The 25979-nt window shown below is 41.0% G+C and overlaps 1 protein-coding gene and 1 long non-coding RNA gene across 4 annotated transcripts in view; one reads left to right on the top strand and one right to left on the bottom strand.

The window, feature by feature from the left end:
- Positions 1 to 25979, bottom strand: part of LOC102292440 (receptor tyrosine-protein kinase erbB-4) — a 376157-nt gene that overhangs the window by 73108 nt on the left and 277070 nt on the right. For all 3 annotated transcript variants that reach the window (XM_005920194.3, XM_005920195.3, XM_005920193.3), the window contains exons 14-17: positions 22657 to 22750; positions 18359 to 18513; positions 11603 to 11647; positions 5366 to 5498 (exon numbers count right to left, since the gene is read on the bottom strand). In XM_005920194.3, coding sequence (XP_005920256.1) covers positions 5366 to 5498; positions 11603 to 11647; positions 18359 to 18513; positions 22657 to 22750 — 427 coding nt within the window. The remainder of the gene's footprint in view (positions 1 to 5365; positions 5499 to 11602; positions 11648 to 18358; positions 18514 to 22656; positions 22751 to 25979) is intronic.
- Positions 14483 to 16929, top strand: LOC102292231. The gene is made up of 3 exons (XR_315647.2): positions 14483 to 14819; positions 16484 to 16695; positions 16779 to 16929. It is a non-coding gene; the product is annotated as an uncharacterized LOC102292231 (long non-coding RNA).

A 25979-nucleotide genomic window follows, 5' to 3' on the forward strand; every position in this document is an offset into this window, starting at 1 on the left:
TGTGTGTGTGTGTGTGTGTGTGTGGTGGGGGTGGGGGGGTTAGCGGCTTTGAATGTTAATAAGTTTGCCTCAGCCGGAAAGTACATTGGGTCAACCCTTGTTTTTTTTAATTTGCTATATTGACTTTATTATTCAAATCTGGCGAGAGTGCTTAAACAAGAGTGCTATATTGGAGAAAGGCGAGCAGTAACTAATTCCTCCACTGCTGTACGGACTGAAACAGACTTTTTCTTACTCATCTCTCCTGTCACTTGAAAAAGACTCAGTAACTTTCACAGTTATCATTTAAAAAGAAAAAAGTTCTTTACTTTAGGCTAAGTTTGGAAAATATGGAGGACCTAATGTGCCAAAATTGATGAATTAATAAATATGACTTTAAATAAACCAAAGATAATATTATAACTAAATATAGGGATTAATTATGAAATAATTAAATCAATAATGTTTTTCTTTTTTTTAACATTTACTTGTAAATTAATTGCCTGTGTTATTTACTTTCCTACTTAACTTCCCTGTTGTTGTTAGCATTGATTATACGGTATGTATTATACTGTCTGTTACTCCAAACATTTCTGCTCTTCTTTGATATTTTACAATACAATATTTATTTGGACATTGGTTCTTTTTTCACTCATTTTCAGTCCAGTCCTTGTGCCTGAACGTTTTTGTTTGTTAAACCATTTAGCACTGACCTATGAATCAGTCAAGCACAGTAAAGGCTCCTAATTCAAGGGATGAACCAGTGTTTTTGTCTAGACATACAGTTAACTTAACAAAGAATCAATTTTAAATTGTATCTTTAGGCACTTTGTTACTAGCAGGCTGTCACAAAACAAGGTAATTCGCAAAGAGCTATTGCCAAACATTTGGCATATCTCAGCATGGTGTGCAGTGTGTCCTTAAAAAATTTGAGGAAAAGTGGAGGACAAAAGAAGAAGTGTCAGACCTAAAAGAATGATCTGAACCACATCGTTAAGAAACAGGAAATAATCCAGCAAAGACCTGACACAGGAGATAAGAGATGCATCCAGACCTTCAGCTGATCATCTACTGAACACTGAAGTGTCATCAGAAATGTTCTTTGTGGAAGGGTGCTGTCAAAAATGCTTAAGGAAAGGAAACAGGGATAAAAAGCTGAGGGATGAAAATTACACAAAAACTGGACTGAAAATCAGTAACAATAGGTCTAAACGAGTGATGAATCCAGATTGGTGTTGGAGATCTTGCAAAAATTGATGAATTATGAACACAGAAAAGTGCCATCAGATTTTGATCCACAATGCAAAAATATCTGGAACACATCTGATTAACAACAGCTTCATTTTTCAGCATGACAATGCTCCCCAACCAAAATGCCAATGCAGTAAAATCATACCTGCATAGAAAAACACACAGTGGAGCACTATCAGTCATGGATCGGCCTCCCCAGAGTCCGGACCTCAACATTATTGAAGCAGTGTGGGACCATGCTGACAGAGAACAGAACAAAAAGCAGAAACATCCAAAGAAGAGCTTTGAATGTCCTTCAAGAAGCCTGGAGAACTATTCCTGAAGACTACTTAAAGAAAGCTTCCTAAGAGAGTTCAGACTGTGCTGAAGAATAAAAGTGACCATGGTAAATGGCCTGTATTTATATAGCGATTTACTAGTCCCTAAGGACCCCAAAGCGCTTTACATATCCAGTCATCCACCCATTCACACACACATTCACACACTGGTGATGGCAAGCTACATTGTAGCCACAGCCACCCTGGGGCGCACTGACAGAGGCGAGGCTGCCGGACACTGGCGCCACCGGGCCCTCTGACCACCACCAGTAGGCAACGGGTGAAGTGTCTTGCCCAAGGACACAACGACCGAGACTGTCCAAGCCGGGGCTCGAACCGGCAACCTTCCGATTACAAGGCGAACTCCCAACTCTTGAGCCACGATCGACCATAACAATTTAGACACAGTAATATAAACAAACAGCAAAAATGTAGATACATAGATATCTAAATGGACCGATGCCTTCAGTTGAGTATTTGTTTCTTTAATGAGTCCATTTATTTTTTGATTACGACTCTCGTTACAGAAGCGCAGTGCATGCCTATAAAAAGTCCACCGAGGAAAGAAATCAAATCACAGAAACAAACAGTCCTGGTCCTCAGAACCCACACCTGATTATTTCTTGATTAGCACAACACACCTGACACCTGATCCAGCTAATCAGCAAAAGAAAGAAAAAACGAGACCTCTGCAGAGCTGGGATTTCTGCCAGGCTATGTTGTTTTTTTTTTTTTATTTCCAGTCTTCAACTGTCCAGCTCTTTTGAGCCCGGTGCCCGCTACTGCCTCCGATTACTCTTGCTGGCTGACAGGGGTGGAACTCAGCTGTGTCTTCTGCCTCGTCTGCCTCAAGCTTTGACATGCTGGGCATTTCTGAGATGCTTTCCTGCTCACCACTGCTGTAAAGAGTGGTTTATCCAAGTTACCGTAACCTCTCTGTCAGCTCAAACCAGCCCAGACATTCTTCTCTGACCTCTCGAAAAAAGAAAACCCAAAAAAACAAGGCGCTTCGGTTTGCAGAAGTGCCTCTCATTGGATGATTTTGGGCTTCGGAGTATTTGGAGTATATCCCAGGTTATTAGCCCTTTCTAAAGAGGTTTATGTAACTTTATGCTATGTATCCTTATGTATGAGAAAACTGAGAAGCTGGATGTAATATAAAACACAAATTTGTACCTTAATCCTTTAATGCCAAGTATATCATATTTAATACATGGAGTTTTTTGAATTTTTGAGACTGCTACATCATCAGTGTAGTAAGCAATAAAACTGAACAAAAATGTCATCTGTAGCAAAAATGAAGCTCCAAATTAAACCTGATTTACGCAATGTGATATTTAATCTCTTTTTTTATTCGCCACAAGGTTTCTCAGAGGGTTAACTTTCATACGTTCCACAATGCGTGTCATGTATATTCTCTTTGTTTAACATTTGCTGTGACATATTAGGTGTCATATTCGGTTTGAATTTCTCAGATCTTGGCTTAAATTTAACATAAACTTCAGTTGCATGCATTTCTGATGATTCCCCATGCCTCTGCTCAGTCAGCCTGCCTTGGGGTGAACAACAGGAGCTGTCCATGCTGAAACCCTTCATGTAAGAGAGCGTATGAGCAGCAGGGGAGCTGTCCTCACCCGTGGTGCTGAAACACTCACGCCTGTACAAAGGAGCTAGAAGAAGGACCTTGGGGGGAGGGGGGGGATGAGGGGGATCGAGGGGCGGGGCATCGGAGGATTCAAAGGCATTAGTCCTACTTCATTGAGCTGGGTTCAAAGGTCAAAACCCTGGGGTCACGCTGCAGCAGTGAGGGGACTGCTGCTGTTTGTGCCGCCTGTCCCCTGTGTGAAAGCAATCTGTTTTCAGGGGCTTCATCAAAAAGGCTCCACAGTATGTGAGGGGGTGAAGAGAGAGGTGAGGGAGAGCAAGACAGAAGGAGGAAAAACAAAAACAAAAACAAAAACAGGAAGTTAAGATGACAGAGGAATAAAGCGTCTGTTCACGAGGGAGGGAGACAGATAAGCAGAGATCAAAAATGGGGGAAAAAACGAGAAGGTGAGGACACGACGAGAGACAGACGGTGAATAGTAAAACAGAGAAAATACTGAAAGAAAGGGAGAACAGTGAAATGGCAGAGTGAGTGTGAGTGTTTCTTTCCTTTTTTTTTTTGCAAGTCAACACAGTGCAACAGCCTTCACACGTGTCCTTGATATGGAAATGCGGAGTCGGGCGCTCAGATCACGTTCTGACAGCATGCACTGGAGGCATCTTTCCCTCCCGTCTGACGCAGGAGGTGAGCACTCTGTTTAAAAAAGCTATGGCAGATAAGGAGAGAGAGGGGGAGTCCCAGAGCCCGGCGCCGTCCCCCAAATCCCTCATCCAGACAAGCTTGATCTCCATTCACAGACACAGAGTCAGCTCCATTATTCGTTTGAATAGAGAATCTGCACTCGGCCGTCCAAAGCCTATCACGTAGTTTCATCAGCCAAAAAAAAAAAAAAGGCGTGATATAAACTGCAAAAGCGCATGGTCTTTTTTTTTTTAAAAGGATGCCGGGAGGGCGAGAGTGCGGGAAAGCATTCAGATGGAGAGAGTAGTGCGTGCATGCACAATGAGATGATACATTTAAGGGAAAACGAAAATCAAATGGAGAACCTAATCCCTTCTAGAACCAGCAATAAATAACAGGAATCTGGACTGAAATTTTAATCTTTCTATTATTTTAAATTACAGTAGGGGAATTACATATTCAGGCACCGATCACAACCGTCAGGTAATGGCATCGATCCACTGCTTTTGTCCTTTCGCCGTTCGGCTGATGCTCTCGTACGCAGTAACTGCCAAAAGACTGAGGTTAAACGTCCAGCTCAGGACACTCCACGGCTGCTAATATGTGAGCATGTGGGCGGAACCTGTGACCCGCTCTTAATCTGTGTAGCCCCTGGGCCAGAGGCGTTTAAGATTTTATGTCTAATTACTTTACACGTCCCCTCAGGGAATGAAGGGGAGGGGAAAAAAGGTTATGCTGGCTTTATTTCAGGCTTTCCTGCTGCAGCACTGAATGAACATTGAACAGAGAAATGCAAAAAAAAAACAAAGAAAAAAGGGTCAAGTGGATCCCCATCCCCCAACCTGAATCCTTCTCAGCCACCCCCTCCTGCTCCGTGACACTACATTAGCGAATCTGCACGGAGTGAAGACTTCCCTCCGGGTCAAGCGGCTGTCTGAGCAGGGCCTGCTTGATTAAGATGGATGTGCATGGCTGGGATGAGGCAGAAACTGCCCATGGCTGCCCTCCTCTAATTCCATCTCCTGCCTGGCAGCTGTCTATAACACTGCTGCCTCTACCTGTAAATTATCCTAATCCAGAATGACAAGCAGCCTACCCCACCTACGGGCACGGCCAACTCGGCGGACCTGCAGTGATGATATGACTGCTGGAGGAAACAGTGTGAGAGAGTCCTGTAGCACCATAAAAGGCATGGACCAAAGCATGGATGCTTTTATAAACCCTGCACCCTTCCCGATCTTTGACTTTCACCTTTGATAATGAAATCCGCTCCGCTCTCTAACGCTTCCCAGAAATGAACCTTCTTCAAGGCCAGATCGATGGGCAGCGGTGACCATGCATAATTTTCCAACCTTCCTTTGCGCTGGCTGCTTTGGCTAAGTACCTTAGCCAAGGTTTAATATTTCAAGGTTTCCTTAAAGGTTTAGTGCAATGAAACCTTTTAAGGAAACTTAATTCAGCTGAAAGCATTCAGAAAACACAGGTGAGGAGAAACCTCCCAATATGTTTGCTCTACCCTCTACTCTCTCACCTCTGTCTCCAGGAAACGCCGCAAGGCCCTCTTCTTTTTGATGCTTTTGCGGCGAACATAAACGGCCACGCTGAGCGCCAGAATGACGATGATGAATAGGCCGCCGATGACTCCAGCTGCTATCAGGGGTGTCCTGTAGAGACAGGGGAAGAGAGAAAAAAACACATGAACACTGCTGAAACATTAAGAAACTAACGAGCACACTGCAATAAAGTGCAAACCTCAGCCAGTGCTGACAAATTATCCAATCTGCTCCAACACCCTTTAGATTTAACCCCTGAAGGTCAAATTGAGTCTTCTGCTGGAAAAATGCGATGCTCGCTTCAAGATCGCCATAAAAGTTTATTAGTGGAGCGGCCCATTTCTGTTGGGCTAAGAGATCGTTTGATGTCAGTGGAGCCATGTGGAAAACAAACAATGTTCTGCTAAGAGCCTTTTTCAGCATCTGCTAGCAGCAATTAAATAGCTTGTTTGTGCCGTGTGTCGCACAGTTAAACTGTCGATTTTTAATCGGTCAAAATGCTTCTAATGTAAGGCTGACACGCACTCATCACCGGGCATCTAATACTGAAACCGCTGATGTTTCATAGACAAAGTGTCCCTTTAACTGCACACAGCAACACTGGATGATAACATAGTAGTCTTGTTTTAAATATTTAATTTTACTGATGCTCCAGTTTTCAACAACAGTCATCTTAAGCTGTTTTGTATTCTAAGGTAAAGGAAATGTGTCTGAGGTGCTTGGTGAAGACACCTATGACAGAACAAGGCAAATGTGACGGGATGCCATGATCGGTCTGGGTGAGGGGAAACAGAAGTCCGAAACAGTAGGACAGAAAATCGCACATTTATCAGACAGAAGCTGTGCATTGTTTTCTTCACTTTTTCTCCCTGCTAGGTTAGATTTACGTACCAAAAACTATTCAGTAAAGTCTAAATTATTAGATGTAGGGGGAAAAAAAGCTAAGATGAGGTTTAGATACCAAAAACTACTTGGCCGGCTTTACACTCCTATGTGTCTACGTCTAATGCGTCTAAAACTACTTTGTTTGGTTTATGCGCCAAAATCTACTTGTCTAGGATTGGGCATTAAAAACTACTTCTCAGGCTTAATGCTTCTACAACTACTTAGTTGGGTTTATGCACCCAGAACTACTTGATTAGGTCTTTGGACTGAAAACTACTTGTTTTGGTTTACCCACTAAAGATTTGTCTGGCTTTGTGTTCTTTAAACTACTTTGTTGTTTTTACACACCAAAATCTACCTAGCTAGGTTTAGACACCAAAAACTACTTGGCGGACTTTACACTGCTAAAACTACTTAGTTGAGTTTATGCACCAAGAACTGCTTGATTAGGTTTTGATACCAAAATCTACTTGGCTAGGTTTAGGGATCAAAAACTACTTGTCATGCTTTGAGCTTCTAAAAGTACTTTGTTGGGTTTATGCACCAAGAACTACTTGATTAGTTTATTGGACCAAAAGCTGAAATTTATTTGGTTTATGCACCAAACCTATTAAGATAATTGGGTTGGGTTTAGGTGAAAAACAATTCTCATACATAACAATAACACTGCGGATTTAAATGACATCAATGGGTCCATATGAGATGATTTGCGAGACCAGGGCTGTCTTCACACAGATGCCAAAGGACACTTTGCACCTATCTCTGAGACACCAGCAGCTTTGACAGCGAGACAGTATTTGACGCCCCTGGAATGAAAACCGGGTTGGTTTAACTCTCCTTGCAAGTATTTTCCTTTTTTCTGCCCTTGCTGCATGGCTCATGACTTCTTAGATCACCTCCCCGACTCATGCCTTACTCTTCAAACAGTCCAATCTCCCACCAGCAACCACCCACAATCCTTAATGTGACTGTGGCCAGTCTTTCTCAAGTTGCTCACACCTTCCCTCATGTTGTTGCAGCGACATGCAATAATAAACAACCTCGGACACACACAGCTATTTTTACTACCTTCCCTAACCCATTTCACCAAACAGTCCCACCCTATAGAGCACAGAGCAATTTCTAATTGAAGGGTACTTCCATTTTCACAGGTCAGAAGATAAAAGCCTTTGAGGCTATGTGATCCTTTTACTTGCTTTATTAAAGGAGCCACAGCTTCTGCTACACCGCGCTGGATTTCCTTATAGTTAATCCAAGCCCAGCAACTCATACGAATTAGTTTTCACTGACTTTCAAATTTCGAACAAATGAGAAATTAACAGTACCTACCCTTCGCAAATTGCTTCTCCATCTTCTGAGGTGAATCTTGCTTAAGGCAAGCCTAAAGGTTGGAAGTTAAAAGCTATTTCTCTTCACTAATGATGGCACTAATGCATTTGCCATTTACATACCCCTTTCACTTGTGTCTAGTGTTACGCTACCACTCAATTCTTTTCTTAATAACACTCTTTTCTTTTGTTACCCTCATTCTTCTCTTTCTTTCCAATCTGTATTCCATTTTCCCCTTCTTGCCGATGGCAGAATCAACACAACCGCATAGCATAAAATAACACCTGCTCCCACCTGATACCTGAAGTTGAAAACTCTATTAGTTGTGGAAACCATTAGCGGCTAATGGAAGACTTGTGTACCACGGTGCTCTGGTAGAGGAAGGTGCCGCAGCATTTGCCATATCGATTGTGATGGACTTAAAGAAGGGGGAGCTTGAAATTTACAAAGAGGCTGTGGGCTTCGACATAATGAGATATACGGCCATGTGGTGAATAGTAATGCGGCAGTTTGAAATGATTAGGTCGAGAGGGGAAGACAGACAAGGAGAAACAACAAATAAAGGAAGTGTAAGGGGTGGGGGGAGCTGTAGATAGGAGGTGAGAAATAAGGAGAAGGCAGGAGGGGGGAGAAAAAAGAACAAACAAAAGAAGATGAGAAACTGGCAGTGACACAAATTACAGAGTGAGACAGCGCTAAACAAGGGAAAGGACTACTTTAATTAGGAGGATAGGTTTTATAGCAAGACAAGTGACACAGGGTCATCAGATGAGACAGGGGAATAACGCCGCTGTAAGAGCAGAAGAAGAACCCGGAGACTCAGCAAAAGACTCCCAGAGGAAAGTAAAAAGGTCTAATTTTCTGGGTTTAAGAGGACCTCGTGGCTTCTGTTTTTATTGGTATACTGGTTTGGTTAAATTCTAATGACTCCGTCTCTCTTTAGAATTTGCTCTAATTGTCTTTTATGGGTGTTTTAATAGAACTGTTGTCGTCCTCGGGCTGTTTAGGTTCACCACATGTTCTTAACCCTACTTGCTTGCTGTTGTTTTGCCCTTTTGTTAATAATAGTAATACGGTTCTCTGTGCCGTAGCTGGTAACGCAGCTGCTTTTATGTATTTTGGGGATTTCTTGCTGCCACCTGCTCTTTCAGCCTTTTGAACATTTAGTCTTGTATCTTAATAATAATAATAAAATTCTGTATTTTAAAAGTGTGATCTTTTTAATTTGTTTTTGTACTTTACTAAGCCAAGATATAATAGCAGCCAAGTCCCATTTCAATATCAGATCCTGGTTTTATAAAAAAGTTCAACAGTTTGGCAAATGCACCTATGTGTTTCCTTTTAGCACAAAAATCTGGGAGAGGATTAGCCAACAAAAGTAACACACAACATTGGGCATAACCAGCTATGAGTTAATTGATGTCTGGACCTCTGTAGGATGGTAAAAATTGGCACCTTCAACTTGTACTTTATTTGCATAGCACATTTAAAACAACTAAACCAAAAGCACTAAATTCTCTAAAAGCCAGGGAAAACAGGCAAGCTTTGGGTAACAACATGAAGGCCCCTAAATTATTATCAGATCTGGTGTTCAGGGGTAGCGGGTCCACAGTGTAGGGCCTACAAGTATTATAAGAACAGTAGAGGACCTTAGTGCCGTAGCAGGAGTCTGGATACTTAAAAGCTCAGATAAATAAGGGGAGGGGGGCCCATTCAAAGACTTAAAAACAAGCAACGGAATTTTAAAATCCATTCTTAAATAGACAGGAAGTCATTGAAAAAAAGAGTAAAACTGGGGTAATGTGACGCTCTAGATCAGCGGTCCCCAACCTTTTTTGTGCCACGGACCGGTTTATGCCCGACAATATTTTCACGGACCGGCCTTTAAGGTGTCGCGGATAATTACAACAAAATAAAACTAGTACTGGTACCGAAAAAAATAAGATTTATTCATAACACACGTGAAAAGACCCAGGAAAACCGAGTTAACGATAAAAACAATAACAAAATAACGCTGAAAACCGATAAAAACCCTGAAAAGCATACATTTCACACTTGAGCCTCTACTCTCGCGGGCCGGTACCAAATGACTGACGGACCGGTACCGGTCCAAGGCCCGGAGGTTGGTGACCGCTGCTCTAGATGGCTTTTACTTTGAAAAGACTCTGAAAAGGCCCTACTGTGCCTCTGACTGGGTTGCGTTTAGAGGTGTTAGGTCGAAGTGTGACTCATGACGAATGGTTTCTGCTGTTGTGTAGTAACTTTTTTTCCCAAATGCTTTTTTTTAACATTTCAAATGAAGGGATGATTCCATATTTCCACATACCAGAAAAGGAAAGCTGTTTTTTTTTTTAAGTTTTCAAAATTTGACTGTGTTGTAATGCTTTGATCTAGTTTATTTAGAAGTTTAGCCTACTGGTCAGTGGGGCAAACGTTTTACCCCTAAAATGTGATAGATTAAGTGAAAAAAAGCCTCACTATTTTCTAAACCCTGATTATGACCCTGCACGTAATGAAATCACTACTTGGTGCACTATATTTACCATCTGCCATTCTAATTCTGAGTGTAATGATTCACCGTGCTGTGGATCAAAAAAAGGTAGCGTCTTTTACCCAATTTAACCTGAATGTTCTTAGATATGAAAAAACACTAACGTAGCAGATCAGTGATTGTAATTACAGAACTAGCTATTATGTCAGGAGTCTCTGGTGGTGGTCTGTCAACATAATAATCAAAATGGAGCTAAAACGTGCTGACAAGTTCATTTTTTCTTTACTCTTTCCCACAGCTTTCCATCTTCATACTTTACACAGCTACTTTACAGAAGTGGCTTCCCATCATCAGTTAGTTATTAAAGTGTTATCAGTTTTGCATCTTTTAATTATCAATTAAAAGATTCATTTAAAAGATTTACAATTCCTTTATACCCTCTCCAATGTGATAAAAGGCCTAAAACTGATGTGTCACTATGACAAGTCCAAGTAAACAGATATATAAAAATAAATTAATTAATTAAGCCATTAAATGCACCATGACATTATTAAATAAACGTATAAACAAATTATTTGATAAAGTATTAGAAGAATACTCAATTCTGTTTTCATTTGCTTATGTGTATTATTTCCCCGTTATTAATTTGAATTTTTTTTGTGCATTTCTGCTTCATTACCAAACGAGGAGGGGGCTTTCAGCCTGATTAGAAATTAGCAATCATCTCACCGCAGGATGCCGTCTCTCTAAAGGATAAAAAACTGATACCACAGAACACTTCCAATGACAGACGGTCTTATTTAGAATGCTCAAAAGAATGTAAAAAGAAGAAAATAAAAATAAAAACGTGACCAAAAACATATAAATATACTTAATATAAAGACTGGTGCTTTTAATGGCAGTTTCTTAATGTATATTTTTCGTTTGGCCACCCAAGTACTGCTTTTGCCATCACTGAAAAATAAATATAATAACGAAATTAAAATTAAAAAGTTAACTAAAAATGTAAAATTTAATTTTAAATAAGAAGGACAATATAAATATAAAATATAAATATAAAAATGTTGCTAATATCAGTTTTTCAAGCAAAAATTTACAACATACAAAGGACCAAAATCATCATTTATAATCAAATTAAAGAAACATTTTGTAAATATCTTTGATACTTTTAATAGTTTATTTATTGATTTATTTTGGCACTTTTTTTCCTCCATACACTCTATCCCACATCTGTTAAGGTTTTCAGAGGATTTTTGTTTTCTTTTTTTCCCCCTTGCTGGTTCCATCTACACATATCAGACACAGTCAAAGTAACATAATTGGACCAGATGAAGGCTTAGCACAAGCTTAGACAACAACATAAGATTCCCATGTTACCTGTCAGATGGACTACACTGTTGTTAATGAGCATCATAAGGTACGGGATTTAACAGAAACTTTAATGAGTTTTAGCAGGATCTGATGGTGGTCTCCCAGTCCCACATCACAAATGTATCCTGAGATGCCTTACCTGTCCATCATCCCAACACAATCTTGGAGTCTTGGCCCGACGCACCTGCAGGGCAGAGAAACCAGAGAGATCATCCATTAAATCGGGGACAGGTTATGAGTAAACCTCATGTTGCTTTTCTTCCACGTCAATCAGCTGTCACTGGGCAGGGACCTGTGAAATATTGAATCCCGAGCATGGCTGACCGCTTGTCAATATGACACGAAGAGGTGTGTGAGCTGGAAGGCTTGTTTGTTCTCATTTGGTTCACGTGCTATTTCAATGGATTTCTGGGCTGAGACAAAAAACCCAACAAACATCCCAACATACATCATTTAGTTCAAACCAAAGTGCTGTTTCAAACCTATGGGGAAATCAATGGGAAAGAGACAAATATCAATCTAAAAAGAAAACTTTCAATAGTTATAAAAGATTAATAACGGCAATTTAAAAAAGTGCACAATAAGGCCATTTCTGACTCCACTGAGCATTTCCTCATTTTAGCCCCAAAAACAGTAATGAGGTTGAGAAATGTTGGGTGTGAACTTGTGATCTAAAGTTTTAGAGAATGGAGGTCAAGATTCACATATTCTAGTATGACAGGATTTACTGTCGGGCCTTCTAGTGGTATTAACAGCCACCCTCATTCCTCACACAGCTTTATAAAGTGGCATTTACCTTAAATATGGAAGCTGCAGGGATATTTCTTAAAAGAATCTAAATGTATGGCATACAGTTTTATTGCAGTGGTGTTATACTGTTTGCATGTCTGCTTGATAAACGGCTGAGCATAATGACAGCTTGTCAGTGAGGAAAAAGGAGCCGCCCAAGTGATGAATACACAGATAATAATCACCTAAATATGCAAATCTCCTCAGCTCTTTGGGGTTTTTCCGCTCTCTGTATTTACAAAAATTTACATTTACAAAACCAGCTTTCAAAACCCACCGCACGCTACCTGCCCAGAGACACGTGGCAGATGGACAAGACTTCCTACTCCCTAAAAAACAAAGTAAAGCATTAGAATTGATCAAATTGATAGATAGCAGCATGTGTTTCCTTCAAGGATTGGTGGAGAGAGAAAAACAGAGGTAAAAGAGCAATGTGACTGTATACGTATGTGCGACAAGCTTTTTGGAGTTAACCATTTTATTGGGTAAGCTATCTGTATTTTGGGCGAGGCCTGTATGGGTCAACCCATGGTGGAGCCTTTCTAACGCATTGACCTCATTATACATTTCCTTGAAGATTCTTCCTGCCTTAGGAAAACCTGATGCCTACACTACAACGTAGAGTATTTGAGGGCTTAGTTCAGGGTTAATGCTGCGTTTTTATTGTTACAAAAATGTACTTTTCACAAGGGTGATGGTAACTTCTGCTGCAGACCTAACATTCATGTACAAAATCACCACCTACTGATCAGCTGAGTTCCTAGATGATCTTGTGGACTACAGTGGATAGATACTCGGGGTATCTATGGTTTTAAGATAGTCTAAAGCAGGGGTGTCCAACTCCAGGCCTCAAGGGCCAGTGTCCTGTAGGTTTTAGATATTGCCTTGATCCAACACAGCTGATTCAAATGGCTTGAAGTTCTCCAGATGCCTGGTAATGAACTAATCATTTGATTCAGGTGTGTTGACCCAGGGTGAGATCTAAAACCTGCAGGACACCGGCCCTTGAGGCCTGGAGTTGGACACCCTGGTCCACAGCTTCGCTATGACAACCATCAGTAAGTACTGCATATCTCATCTAGCTGTGAGCAATGTTATCAAAGTCTCAGTGTAGCCTCAATGTAACATGGTAGCTACATCTTATACCTTAAACGTTCTGAGCTTGTATACAATTTGCAGGTAAGCCTACTTTACCGCTTTTAATTATGCTTTATTCTTTCTTTGCACATCTTGTTTTTCAGTCCATTTAACATCAGTGAGGTTTCTGCTGAAAGAATTTAGTCTCTCCAATGTCTACAATACATGTTTCCATCACATTTATTAAATTATCAATCATTTCATTGTTAATTGGCCCTGCCGTGAAATGTTTGATGACTGAAAGGAAGAATGCTGTAGTGTTTCTTGTGAGATATCACTCTTTATCTTTCGAAGAATCACATTTATCTTTTTCTCCAAGAACAAGAAATACAAGTTTATCTTTGTTTCTTCCTATCGGAACAATCAAAGCAGGATGGTGGTGAAAGCACAGCGATCAGTAAGAAGTGTTGTTAACACTAGGTAAGCTGGAAGTGATTAGAGTAGACTCTTAGCTGCTCATTAATTCCAGATCCTTGAGTGGAGGACTTTTGAACAACAAGAAAGACACAGGAGAACAGATTTTGAATGCTTCGGTGTGTGTGCACGCGAAGGCTGTGTGAGTACACACGACACAACAAATTGCTTAGCAAATTAGGAGAGCAGGCTAACTTTGGAATTAAATCGGTGACAACTGTGGCTCCTCAAAAGTCACTTGGTTGTCAATTAAATGGTGTACCAAATAGCTAATTAGCAAGTAATCAGTGTCTGTATCCAGTGTTGTGTGTGTGTGTGTGTGTGTGTGTGTGTGTGTGTGTGTGTGTGTGTGTGTGTGTGTTTTCAATCAGTTTTCTTTCTGCATTAGCAGAGAACAAAGGACTTTTCTGACAACAGACACAACAAGCCAGGGATTATTTTTTGTCAGGAAAGTCGTCTAATGAGTGACCTGCCATGTGAACGTGTCCTTAAACAAGGTACCGATTCTATACAAGATAATATTAATATTAATATATATATAATATAATATTCTTAATATATATATATATATAATATTCTTGATCTTCAACTTGTGTATCTGTAAATAATTTGTACCTTTTCCATCCTTTGTCATCCCCTCTACTTCGAAAATTCTCCTTTCCATGTCTCTTTAAAGCTGCACTGATACTATCAACATTTACAGGCTAGCTGCAGTAAAATAAAATGACCTCCTGCCATGTTAGAGAAAGAACATTAAGTTCCTTTCTACTGCACATCGTCTCGCCAGCCCTGTTGCTAGGATTCAGAAGTCTAACTTTGTTTGCAGAGACCACCGACAAGCTCCACCTCAGCACCTCACTCATCATCTTCTGTCTGTCTTACCAGTCCCCACTGTTCAGCTTCTTCCATAATAGTCTCCCCACTAGCAGAAAATCTAAAAAGGCCTGGGCTCAAGTTCAAAGCCAAAGCCATACTGGCTTCAAAAAACAAGCTTTAGAGGATGAAAACATAAACAGGTAAGAACGGTAAATTTTCCCCACAACCACAACTGCCATTCTTTTGAAGACTTATACTGCTTTGGCCTCAGTATTAAAGTATGTCGGGAGAGACGTGACAGCTAAACTATTATTTATAACTTTGATTGGCAGGCATTTTGTAGAACATTAAGAAACTCACATAAATTCACTGTGTGTTTAAATCTGCCACATTTTATTTAGTTATTTTATAGTTTAAAAAGGAACAGAACACATTTAAAACTAAGTGCACTGGTGATACCTAGCTGCTAATGTACATCTGTTGTCTCAGAGCACACAGACAGTACTCAACTTCAAGACAATAAAAACAGCACATAAATAATATATTATAATATATGATATATAAAAGTTAATCAGTGATAAAATTCAATCAATATGAACAGACAGATAAAAGGCTGCTGGTGGTTGCGCTAAACTTAGCAAAAAAAGTGATGTTATCACATCCTTCAGAGCATTAGGGCACAGGTTAACCTTTAGGGAAATAATACTTTTGGATTTGTTGGGTAGAATATGATAGGAAGGTTTACACCGTTTTCATTATTTTTATGAAAAAAATAAAGCTAAGGACTAGCTTAGTTTAATGCTAACTGGCTTAGTTTACTGCTAAGCTAAGACCATTAGCTTAGCAATAAACTAAGCCAAATAGCAAATAAGGCTAAAAAAATATATATATTTGGCTCTGTGCAAAATTATATACAACACAAACATCTGCCCAGTTTTTGGAGGTTGATGGGTTAGCTAATGGGGACATTTATAAACCTGTTTCCTGTCTCTATACATGGCTAAGCCGATTTCCAACTAGCTTTGGCTACTAGCTATCATGGTCTGGGTGCAGTGTTGCCAACTCCTCAGTAAGGAAAATCGCTATTGGCTGTCCTAAAACTCGCTAGAAGTCGCTAAATGACGTCATTGCCTAATTTGCATAATTGGTCATGCTAATCTAATTGTAACCTATGTTGTTGGAGAGAGAAATAACATCGTGGAAGAGACATAAAGTGAGTAAAAAACGTCCTAAATTGCATCTAGAGTTTATATAGAAATACAAATTAAATTTCTTTTGGCAATTATTGTTTTTTTTGATGTCACTATTCCAACCCTGCTCCTTTACCCGGGCTTGGACCGGCAAAAGTGACCCGAAATAGGCACTCTGGTGGAGTTACTTTGTGTGTGTGTTTATAAGTAGTTTTAAACCTTGTGATCCACAAAACAGCATAAGAGTAAAAGAGTAAAAGAAGAACTGACTGCGTTACAGCACCCGCTGCTTGTTGAGAGTAAAAGCAATACGCGCTTTCACGTCTTTTTTTTAGAAAAAAAGTTGCTAAGGGGTCTTTTTTTTAGAAAAAAAGTCGCTAAGGGGTCTGAAAACTCGCTAAATATAGCGACAAAGTCGCTAAGTTGGCAACACTGTCTAGGTGTGTGGTTGGAAAATTCCGCTGAAGGTCTGGACCTCCCTGGTATCCACCCATGGGCAGGGCCTACAGCCTCCCTCACCTGAAGCTGATTGAGGAAATCAGGTTGGAGATTTAAGCTGCTTGCTGACACTGCTTCCTCGCCAGTTCGTCAACTACCCTATGTTGGTAACCAGGCCTCATGCGTCATGTCTATGATTCTCAATGCTTTACTTACCTTGCAATCTTGTGTTCTAGTTACTCCTGGAAATTCCATCACACTGAACCACTCATCTTGGAAATCTGGTTAACCCGCCTGCTTTCAGAATCATCTCCTTGCCTCACCTGCCTGCCCTCCTGCCCTTACACCACCACAGGATCTTCACCGCTCAGTTACAGCTGACACACACCACCAAACCCACCCAGACCGCACTACCTCTCCTTCAACGCTTCCATCTCCCACCTGCACAGTAAGACGAAGATTTTCATAGCTTCCATCCTCTCCAGGACTCCTCATTGGCTACCGCTTTAACACTGCTCTCCTCTCTTCCAGTACGTAGCTAATCACCAGCCAGGTGCCGTTGCTTTCTTGGACCTGTCCCCTTGCTTTATCCCTCTCCCCTGGCCAAGACCCTCACGTCCCATGTGTCAAGCCTAAAGCCAAGTGCCATCGTAAACATCATTCTTGTGCTAGTTAATAAACCTTTGTTGAAACCTTTCCTCAGCCTCCGCTTTGGGTAATCTGCACGTGGGTTTGATTTTTGGTACTCGGCCTCCAGCCGTTTTGTGACACCAGCGTAATGTACTAATGAGGGTGCTGTCAATCTAACTGTTAGCAAGAGAGCAAATCTGTATATTTTCTGAAAGTTAAACTATTACTTTAGTCCAATTTTAAAACCCACTACTTATCTGCAAAACAAGACACTACTAATAGCCACTTGAGGCTAACTCCAAAAGTGAGCCATGATACACCCCATGTTAAAATCCCCAACTTTACAGCAGAATAAATCATATTTATAGCTTAGTATAACAAAACAGTTTAGTCTCTAATGTCCTGTTCTGTTACAACTATATGCTTATTTTTTAAATACAAAACTCAGCCTTTTAAATTACATTATGCCTTAAAGAAATACACGAGTAGCTAATTGGATATAAAGTGGCAAATTCAACTCAATTTAAGAATATTCGTGGTGTAGATGATTATGTACCCTCTCTCACTCATAATGCTAGAATTAAGGCTAAAAAACTGGGCTCAAGAGACTAAAAGGTTCAGCTAAGTGATTGCCAATTTTTAAAAAAATCTGTCAACAAATATCAACAAGTGGCTATCTCATTTTCCCAGGGCCAGATTCCTCTGTCCTTACGGCTTGTTTTCTCAGATTATGGGTCAAAATGAAAACATATTTGCAATGATATGAAATAGAAAAACAAGCAATAAACTGTCATTTTTGTACAAAGTCTCAATAGATTAACTGAATAACTGATTCAGTACTAATCCCCATTATCATCTCACACCTATTTTGGCAGCTATCCCTGGATGAGTTCTAAATGTGCTTTTTACAGCAAGCACAGACAGTTTCCCCAATTTTTATTCAAATGTAAGCAGAAGATGGCAAATGCTATCTTGCTCACTCCTTAATGAGCTAAATCTGGTCCTTTTTGGATCTTTGGTGCATGCATCCACCTGCTTCTTTACCTAGAGCCAGCCATTTTTCCTCTATGTCTTCTTTATCGTTTTCCCACATCACTCTGCCTGCTGACTTCATATCTCCCCTACTACTGTCTGTCCCTTCATTCATTCATTCAGTTCATCTGCACTGTACCTTAAGGGTCAATACATTCCACCCCTGACTGGAGGGCATCCCCAAATCTAGCAACAGGTCAAAGAATGTAGCACCTGCAAGATTAAATCATGCTCTCTCCCTCTTTCAGTCCCCTCTCCTTGGGAGAGAGGTGGTCCTTGTCTGTTATACCTCCTGAGTGCAATGCAGTATGACTCCATGATGCTTTTAACAGCATAAAAGCACCTAAGCCAGAAGCTGCTCAGGGTAACTATGAAGGCGAGTGGACACTTGAAAGAAACGGATTAACTTTCATACATAGACACATCTTTATGTATCATCCCTCTCTTACCCCTGGGTGCAATTGGCATGGCAGGGATGACACTCGTTGTTGGCCTTGGCGTATTTGAAGATGAAACTGTTGGCTCCCTGCAGCCCATCGGGGCACTTCTCTACGCAGTTAGGGCCGTCTTTGAAGTGGAGGCATTTTACACACTGGTCTGGGCCCTGTGAGGAGAGCACAACAAGGAGGAGCGAGATGAGAAGATGGGTTACAAAGAGGGTGGTAGACAAGGGGTGAATAAAGAAGAAGGAGGTAAAGGTGGCAGTAAGAGGAGATAAGATAGAACAAGAACAAAATAATGGGTGAAGAGCTAAAAGAAACCAGTGGAGAAAAATAAAGTTAAGAAAAAGTTCATGGAAATTCATACAGCGATAAGCCCACATGAATCCCAAGCAATGATTTATACATTGTATTGCAAAAAGTATTTGCTCGTGTGCCTTAACACACACATGAACTTGAGTGACCTCTCATTCTTTATCCATGTGATGTTGGCCCACAATTTGCAGCAATAACTAGGAAAGCTTACCACAGGTTTAAGAGTGTTTATGAGACGTTTTGACCGTTCTTTCAGAAGCACATTTATGAGGTCAGACAATTATTTTGGACAAAAAGGCCTGTCTCATAGGCTCTGCTTTAATTCATCCAAATTCATTTGTCCTTGCTTTGTGCACTGGTCATGTTGGAAGAGGAAGGTACCACCCCCAAACTGTTCCCACAGATGTCTTGGTATGCTGATGCATTAAGAGTTTCTTTCACTGGATCTAAGGTAATCCCCCCTCCACCAAACTTTACAATTGGCACAATGCAGTCAGAGCAGTACTGTTCCCCTGGCGACCATCAAACCCAGACTCTTCCATTTGATTTCCAGACGGAGAACTAAGATTCGTCACTCGAGGAAACATATCTTCACTACTCTAGAGTCCAGTGGTGGGGTGCTTTACACCACTGCATCCGACCCTTGGTGATCTAAGGCTTAGATGCAGCCATGCTGCCATGGAAACCTGCGCCATTAAGCTCTCTACGCACCGTTCTTGAGCTAATCTGAAGGCCACGTGAAGTTTGGAGTTGGTGACGTCTGTGCACTATGTGCCTCAGCATCCACTGACCCCAGTGTGATTTAGTGTAGCTTCTACTTTGTTCTAATCCCACTAACAGTTGACGATTGAATATTTAGTAGTGTGGAAATTTCACGTCTGGACTTGTTGCACAGGTTGCATCCTGTCACATTACCACACTGGAATTCACTGAGCTACTGAGAGTGATGCATTCCTTCACACATTTTTGTAGTAGCAGTCTGCATGCCTGGATGTTTGATTTTATACACCTGTGGCCATGAAAGTGATTGGAACACCTGAATTAAAAGATTTGGATGGGAGAGTGAACACTTTTGGCAGTATAATCCATGTTGAGCTAAAGTGCCTGGAATTTATTCCACTGTATCCCTGATAAAACTGGGAAAATGGTTAGGGAGTCAGGTTGTGCCAAAAAAAAGTGCACACTGAAAGTGATGGGGGAGACGACAAGAGGTAAGTGAACACGAGCTCAGCTGCAGCAGGAGCATGAATAAGTTAGAATGGGAGCGGAAAACTGACTGTACACTTTGTGTGAATGTCTATGTGCGTGTGCACGAAGTGCTGACAAAAGTGTAAGCACAGAGGTGTGTGTATGTGTGTGTTGTGAAGAACAAGTTGCATTCTGGCGGCTGGGCTTTTCAGCTCCACGCTCTGCTGCTAACGACAGCCACGGCGACCTGATGGACAGCTTCTCACCACTTGACACATTTAGACACACACCATCAATAAACATTATGCTCACTTTGCGTAGTTGCGTGTCTGTGTGTGAGCAGGGCAGATGCATACAGATGTCCGAATGCATTTAAGTATGTCCGTGGACACTGCGCATGTGCGTCTGCGTGTGACTGAGCACCCGTGGATGATTGACTCTGGTGTTATTCACTGCTCAGCTGTGACCAGCATCCCAACGTCACCAGCCTTTGTGCATCCTTGAGGAGCTGCTCTCTCTCTCTTCATCTGTTATTCTCTCCCTCAGACAGTCATAAAAGGTTAGTCACACAGTCACTAGAATCCGTGAAACAAGTCATGCTGCACATTAGATGCAACTTTTTCGTAATGAAACATTGCGCTGTAAAATCAGCTTCCTGTACAGTTATAGATCGTACCCACATTTGTCCCACTACAGTATTTATGCCACCAGGATTCAGAATTCATCATAGTAAAGAAAAAAAACAACAAGCAGGTAATTTAATTAAATAACAGTATTGTAATGGATATTATTGGATGTAATCACTCTATACTGTATGTGAGCACAAGTAATTTAGTCCAGGGGTTTTGAAATAGCTCAGAAAAAGTTTCCAAGGATATTCTCATAACCACGTGGATGTACCTGGTTTCAAATTCGCACGTCTTGATAACGTAGAATAAGTCACATACACAATATGCACAAATGGCCATATCTTTGAATTCAGGTGTTTTCAATCCATTTGACAGAGGCGTATAAAAACAAGTACCTAACCATACAGTCTGCCTTTATAAACATCTGTGAGAGAATGGGTCGTCCTACTGAGCGAACTGGAACAGAGTGCAGTGCTGTAATAGGATGTGGGACCAGCTCCCAGTTTGGATTCGGGAGACAGACACCCTCTCTACTTTTTCTTTTTCATAACGCTTATAGTTGAATCAGGTGACTCTGAATCCTCTCTTAGTTACAGTAGAATATGCCTAGGCTGCTGGGCACTTGCCATGATGCACTGAGTGTTTCTTCTTCACTCAGTCATGTTTATCTCATTTCATCTCTGGCTCTCTTCCACAGTGTCTTTGTCCTGTCTTCCTCCCCTCACCCCAACAAATCGTGTTAGAAAGCTGTCCCTCTCTGAGCCTGGTTCTACTGGAAACTTCTTCCTCTTTAAAGGGAGTTTTTCCTTCCCACTGTTGCCTAGGACTTGCTCAAAGGGGATTATTTAATTGTTGGTGTTTTCTCTGTACTATTGTAGGGTCTTTACCTTTTAGCATAAAGCACTTGAAGACAACTGCTGTTATGATTTGGTGCTAGATCTATAAAACTGAATTGAATCACGCTGAAATTGAATTCATGTCTTGCTCTTTCAGTATTTTTTCTGGCCCCTGGTGTCATCCATATGTATATTTAAAAATATTTATTTTGAAGGTGAGCTGTCTCACCTTCAAAATAAAAATTGCTGTAGTAAGGCACGCATTTTCCACTGAAGGGAAATGTTCTTTGTTTCTGGTTCGAACTTTCACCACACCTCGGGAATTCGTTGGTGATTGCTGCAATCACCTGTAGTTTTATATGAAGAATAGTAACTTGTCTGCAAACAATCTGCTGGTAACCAAACAAATCACAAGGAGGGTTTTGGTACAGCATTCTCATTGTGAAGGATTTCACCTGTCAACAGCCAGCAACCTCAAGGAACCGCTTAGCAAACGGTCAAGGAATACACATCGCTGACAGAGGGTCGTTGACCAGTCTCTAGACTTTAGTTGACCATAATTCTGATCATGTCCTGAGATCTGTATTCAGTTACAACATCTAGACTGATTTGTCAGCTTACTATATTTTCTTTTTATGCTTTTTACAAGTACAAAGTACAGAAACTATATAGTAATTCACAGGAATTTTAGCAAAAACAACCGCAGTTATGTTGTGGAGATTATTTTTGGCATATGTGGATTCTTCTGCTTTCCAATCCCTTTAATCATCCTGCAACTCCTGAGACGTTTGGCAACCTTTTCTGGGCGTCCCCGCAGGTTTGATACGAGCACTGGCGTATACCCTAGCATGATAATGATGCAGCTGCAGCCTTGCATGAGCAGATTTGTTTGCATTTGGTGTTGCTGCGTACAATTTCTGTGCACATGCATGCAGATGTGCATGTTCTCCACTGACATTTCAGCAAGGAAACATTTTGGAGAGTCGTATTGCGATCATTCTAAAAGTGACTTTACCGGAAGGTCAGAATCTAATCTCATTTTGCTTTTTTTTTGACTGTGTGCATGGGTGCTTGCCAAAAGCATGCCTCCAAAAGTAGCTACAGTACTTTATCATTCCTCCCATTAACCTACCATTCACCTTTGCAAACAGTACTTATATCTTCGGAAATCCTGTGTGCAAAACACAGCAAAATAAGTTGGAAATCCACTTTGGCACGTAGAAGATAGTCCCCTATCTTGCACAGAAAAATGAGGAGTGGTTTTAATCTAAAAAGCTTATTTCCTGTATTTATAAAATGTATTCTTAAGTAAAAAGGAAGTTGAGACTGAGGGTCTTACCGGACCGAGACATGTCACAGTGTTTCCATCCATCTTCTCACATTGGCTATCGCACGCCAGGCACACGGATCCATTGGCAAATTCACGCTCTTCCCTGATAAATAAGAAAAATGAAAATAGGAATGCATGTATTATAGATTTGAGAGCACAGTGAAATATTGATTAAGAGCATGCCGCAAGTACGAGCTGTACATTGAGGCCTTTTTCAACAAAATCAAGTGTGATACAACAACCAGTTTATCTGGGTCATCTCCAAGATGCAGTGCCCTCTGCTGAAGGGGCATGCAGGGCAGCGAGCTACCTAAAACTATTTGACCAGGTTAACGGCTTAGTATGGTCAATATGCTTACAGAGAAAGTCCATGAATAATGAACGTCTTTTTAAATCATAGGCAAACATGAGGGGATGTGTGGAAGGTGGAGGAAGCAGGAGAAGAGATGGTGGGAGGGAAGGAGGAACGGGAAAGATGGTAGGAGAGGCCACGGAGAGGGCATTTAGCTTTTGATAGGACCAGAGTGAAGAGACAGAGGGAGTGTGTGATAAAAGAAAAAGAAAAAAAAGCCAAACACATTTTCTTTTCATCCCGTTATCAAAGAATCACTGCGGTTCCTGCAACGTCTAAAACGCTTCAGTCAGCCGGTTAATGTGTACTTTATGTTGGTTTTGTTTTTTCGCTTCTGAGGGGAAAGAAAGTAAACAATAGAGCTCGATATTGGGTTTATACACTGCAATTACCCTGGCAGGAGCTCCACATAGCCCCAGGCCTTACTGTTGAATCCTTATATGTGTATATTGGTGTGTTTCTGTGCGTGATTGTGTGTGTGTGTGTGTGTGTGTGTGTCTGTGTGTGTGCACTCGCATACTCTCAATCTAAAAATTCCTGTCTTGTTTGTGTCCGAATCAGCGCATTATCTTCACTTTTGAAGTGCGGCGTCTCGGGCGGGCGGAGGCAGGCTGCTGTCAATAACAACTGCTGCCGATCAAAACCACTTTTCACATCAGAGGGATCGATCAGCCGATGCAGAGGACAGACGCTCTCAGTGGAGGATTCGCCCAGTTACAAACAAACCTCCTTCTCACAGCAGCGGGATAATGAAAGGGACTGTATGTGTACGCGCGTGCACGTGCATGATTTTTGTTCATATTTGCATGTGATGCTATTGGGGTGGAATAAAGAGTCCACAGATTCCTCCTTGTGAGCTGTTTTTATAAGATGTGGCACTGAGAATTTTGGATCTCCTGCGGGTATGTGGGTTTTTATGCATTTTCATGTGGGTAATATTAGATGAAAACCTTTTAGACTCGGTAGTTTTAAAAGCAACAAAAAAAAGAGAAACGAAACATCCTGACACTCTAGTGTTCAGCTCACATTAAAAGGCAATAAAAATGAAGATAAAATCCCAGATTTCCCTTTGCTGAGCCTTTATTTTTAGGGTAGTTTTTCTTTAAACGGTCCTATTGATTCTTTATGATCACAGCAGTTTGTCTGACACATCCAAAAAGCAGAGTGTGTAGGCTACAGATGGTCCTTTTATTAATGATGTTTTCAGTGGGAAACTCCCATAGCTCTCTTTGCATTTCTCCCCCAGCTTTTTTTCCCTTGTTCCAAAATAAATTAGATTCCTCTCTCCGAGGCACTATGCAGGGGAATCCTTTAGGGGAGAAAAAGGCCCAGGCAGTGGAGAGATATCTCTTTTCTTGGTTGAGGTGGAAGAAAAGATACATGGAGCAGAATGGGTGAGAGACAAAGACCTCTGCAGTCATGCTCTCTGGGGTCATTTCCATTCCTTCAAAGCCGTTCCTCCTGATTGGCCTCCTTCACAGCTGGTAGTGCGCGCCAAAGCCCCACTGGGGGGATGACCTGATGGGGGATTAGTCCTGTTTTGGTGGAATTTAAGCAGGGCTGTGGCCGCTGTTCAAAAATCCAAACATCCAAATAGCCACAGCACGGTCAACCCACCAAAGCAACTTTTTAAAATTTTTTTAATTAAACCCATTCAGCTCCTCACTCGCTCCCTCCCTCCCTCCTCCCCCAACCCCAGTGGGATTGCATTTCAGTCCTCCCTGCTCACCCCCAAACTCCTTTGCTCTCTCTTTGTTTTATTCAACAGACGTATAAACTGAAGGGAATTAGTGCCTCTTCTCATTAACAATGGAAACACAGAAGAAGAATGAGCTGAAGAATCTTAAGGTTTAAAATCACCATCCCGAGAACATTTTTAATGAGCTAACACTAAATTCTTGAGAGATATACAGTTCAGTAGCTTCAGAACAAAGTGAAATATTAAGCAAATCTATGCTGCATACAGCAAAAGTGCTGAAAATAAGCAGCGCTATGACAATCTGCTGTCCATATCCAGTCATTAAATTAGTGTACAGACTGTGGAAATAAGACTAAAATGATTTTTTAAAGGTGAAAACTATATATAACTCACATACCGTAACAGAACAGTATTGGCTGCACCCACTTTTGAAAAAAATCTATTTAGATATGCCATGATGTGGCTTTTTTATGCAGATGATATGACTTTCTTCAACAATTCAACAGTGTATTTGTATCTACTTCTACAATCTTCAAGACACATGCCATAGAATAAAGAAAATGTACATAGCAAGAATAATGATATTACACACAGTGACCCCATGGCAAACTCCAGTCACTGGGGAAGATTCCTTGACCAGTATTCGAAGCGGTTGGTAAAAAGTTTGGTCAGTCGCATGTTGCTGCAGTCGTATTTTGAAATGAAGGGATGGACTCATCTACAAACACTGCTCACTTACTCTCTGAGCTGCAAACTGTGAAAAATGCAACACAAGCCAAAAATTTAAAAAAGTTCACTTTTACAGAAAAAAGTGCCTCAGTGCCACAACTTTTACTTGGAAGGCAAACTGTCTACATTGTTTCGCACTTTATCAAGTTGTACTGCCCTGCGGATAGTAGTTGAAATAGATAGTACGGTAGTTTTCGACCAATTTCACCCAGCAGGAGCCAGAAACTGCCAGGAATCTTTGCCAACCAGTCAGGGACTACACCTAGCAGCTTTTAAGCAATGTACAGTGGGGCAAAAAAGTATTTAGTCAGCCACCGATTGTGCAAGTTCCCCCACTTAAAATGATGACAGAGGTCAGTAATTTGCACCAGAGGTACACTTCAACTGTGAGAGACAGAATGTGAAAAAAAAATCCATGAATCCACATGGTAGGATTTGTAAAGAATTTATTCGTAAATTAGGGTGGAAAATAAGTATTTGGTCACCTCAAACAAGGAAAATCTCTGGCTCTCACAGACCTGTAACGTCTTCTGTAAGAAGCTTTTCTGTCCC

This window comes from Haplochromis burtoni, unplaced genomic scaffold (genome assembly GCF_018398535.1).
Source record: "Haplochromis burtoni strain Fernald_Lab_line unplaced genomic scaffold, NCSU_Asbu1 Contig_38, whole genome shotgun sequence".
NCBI classification, from domain to species: domain Eukaryota; kingdom Metazoa; phylum Chordata; class Actinopteri; order Cichliformes; family Cichlidae; genus Haplochromis; species Haplochromis burtoni.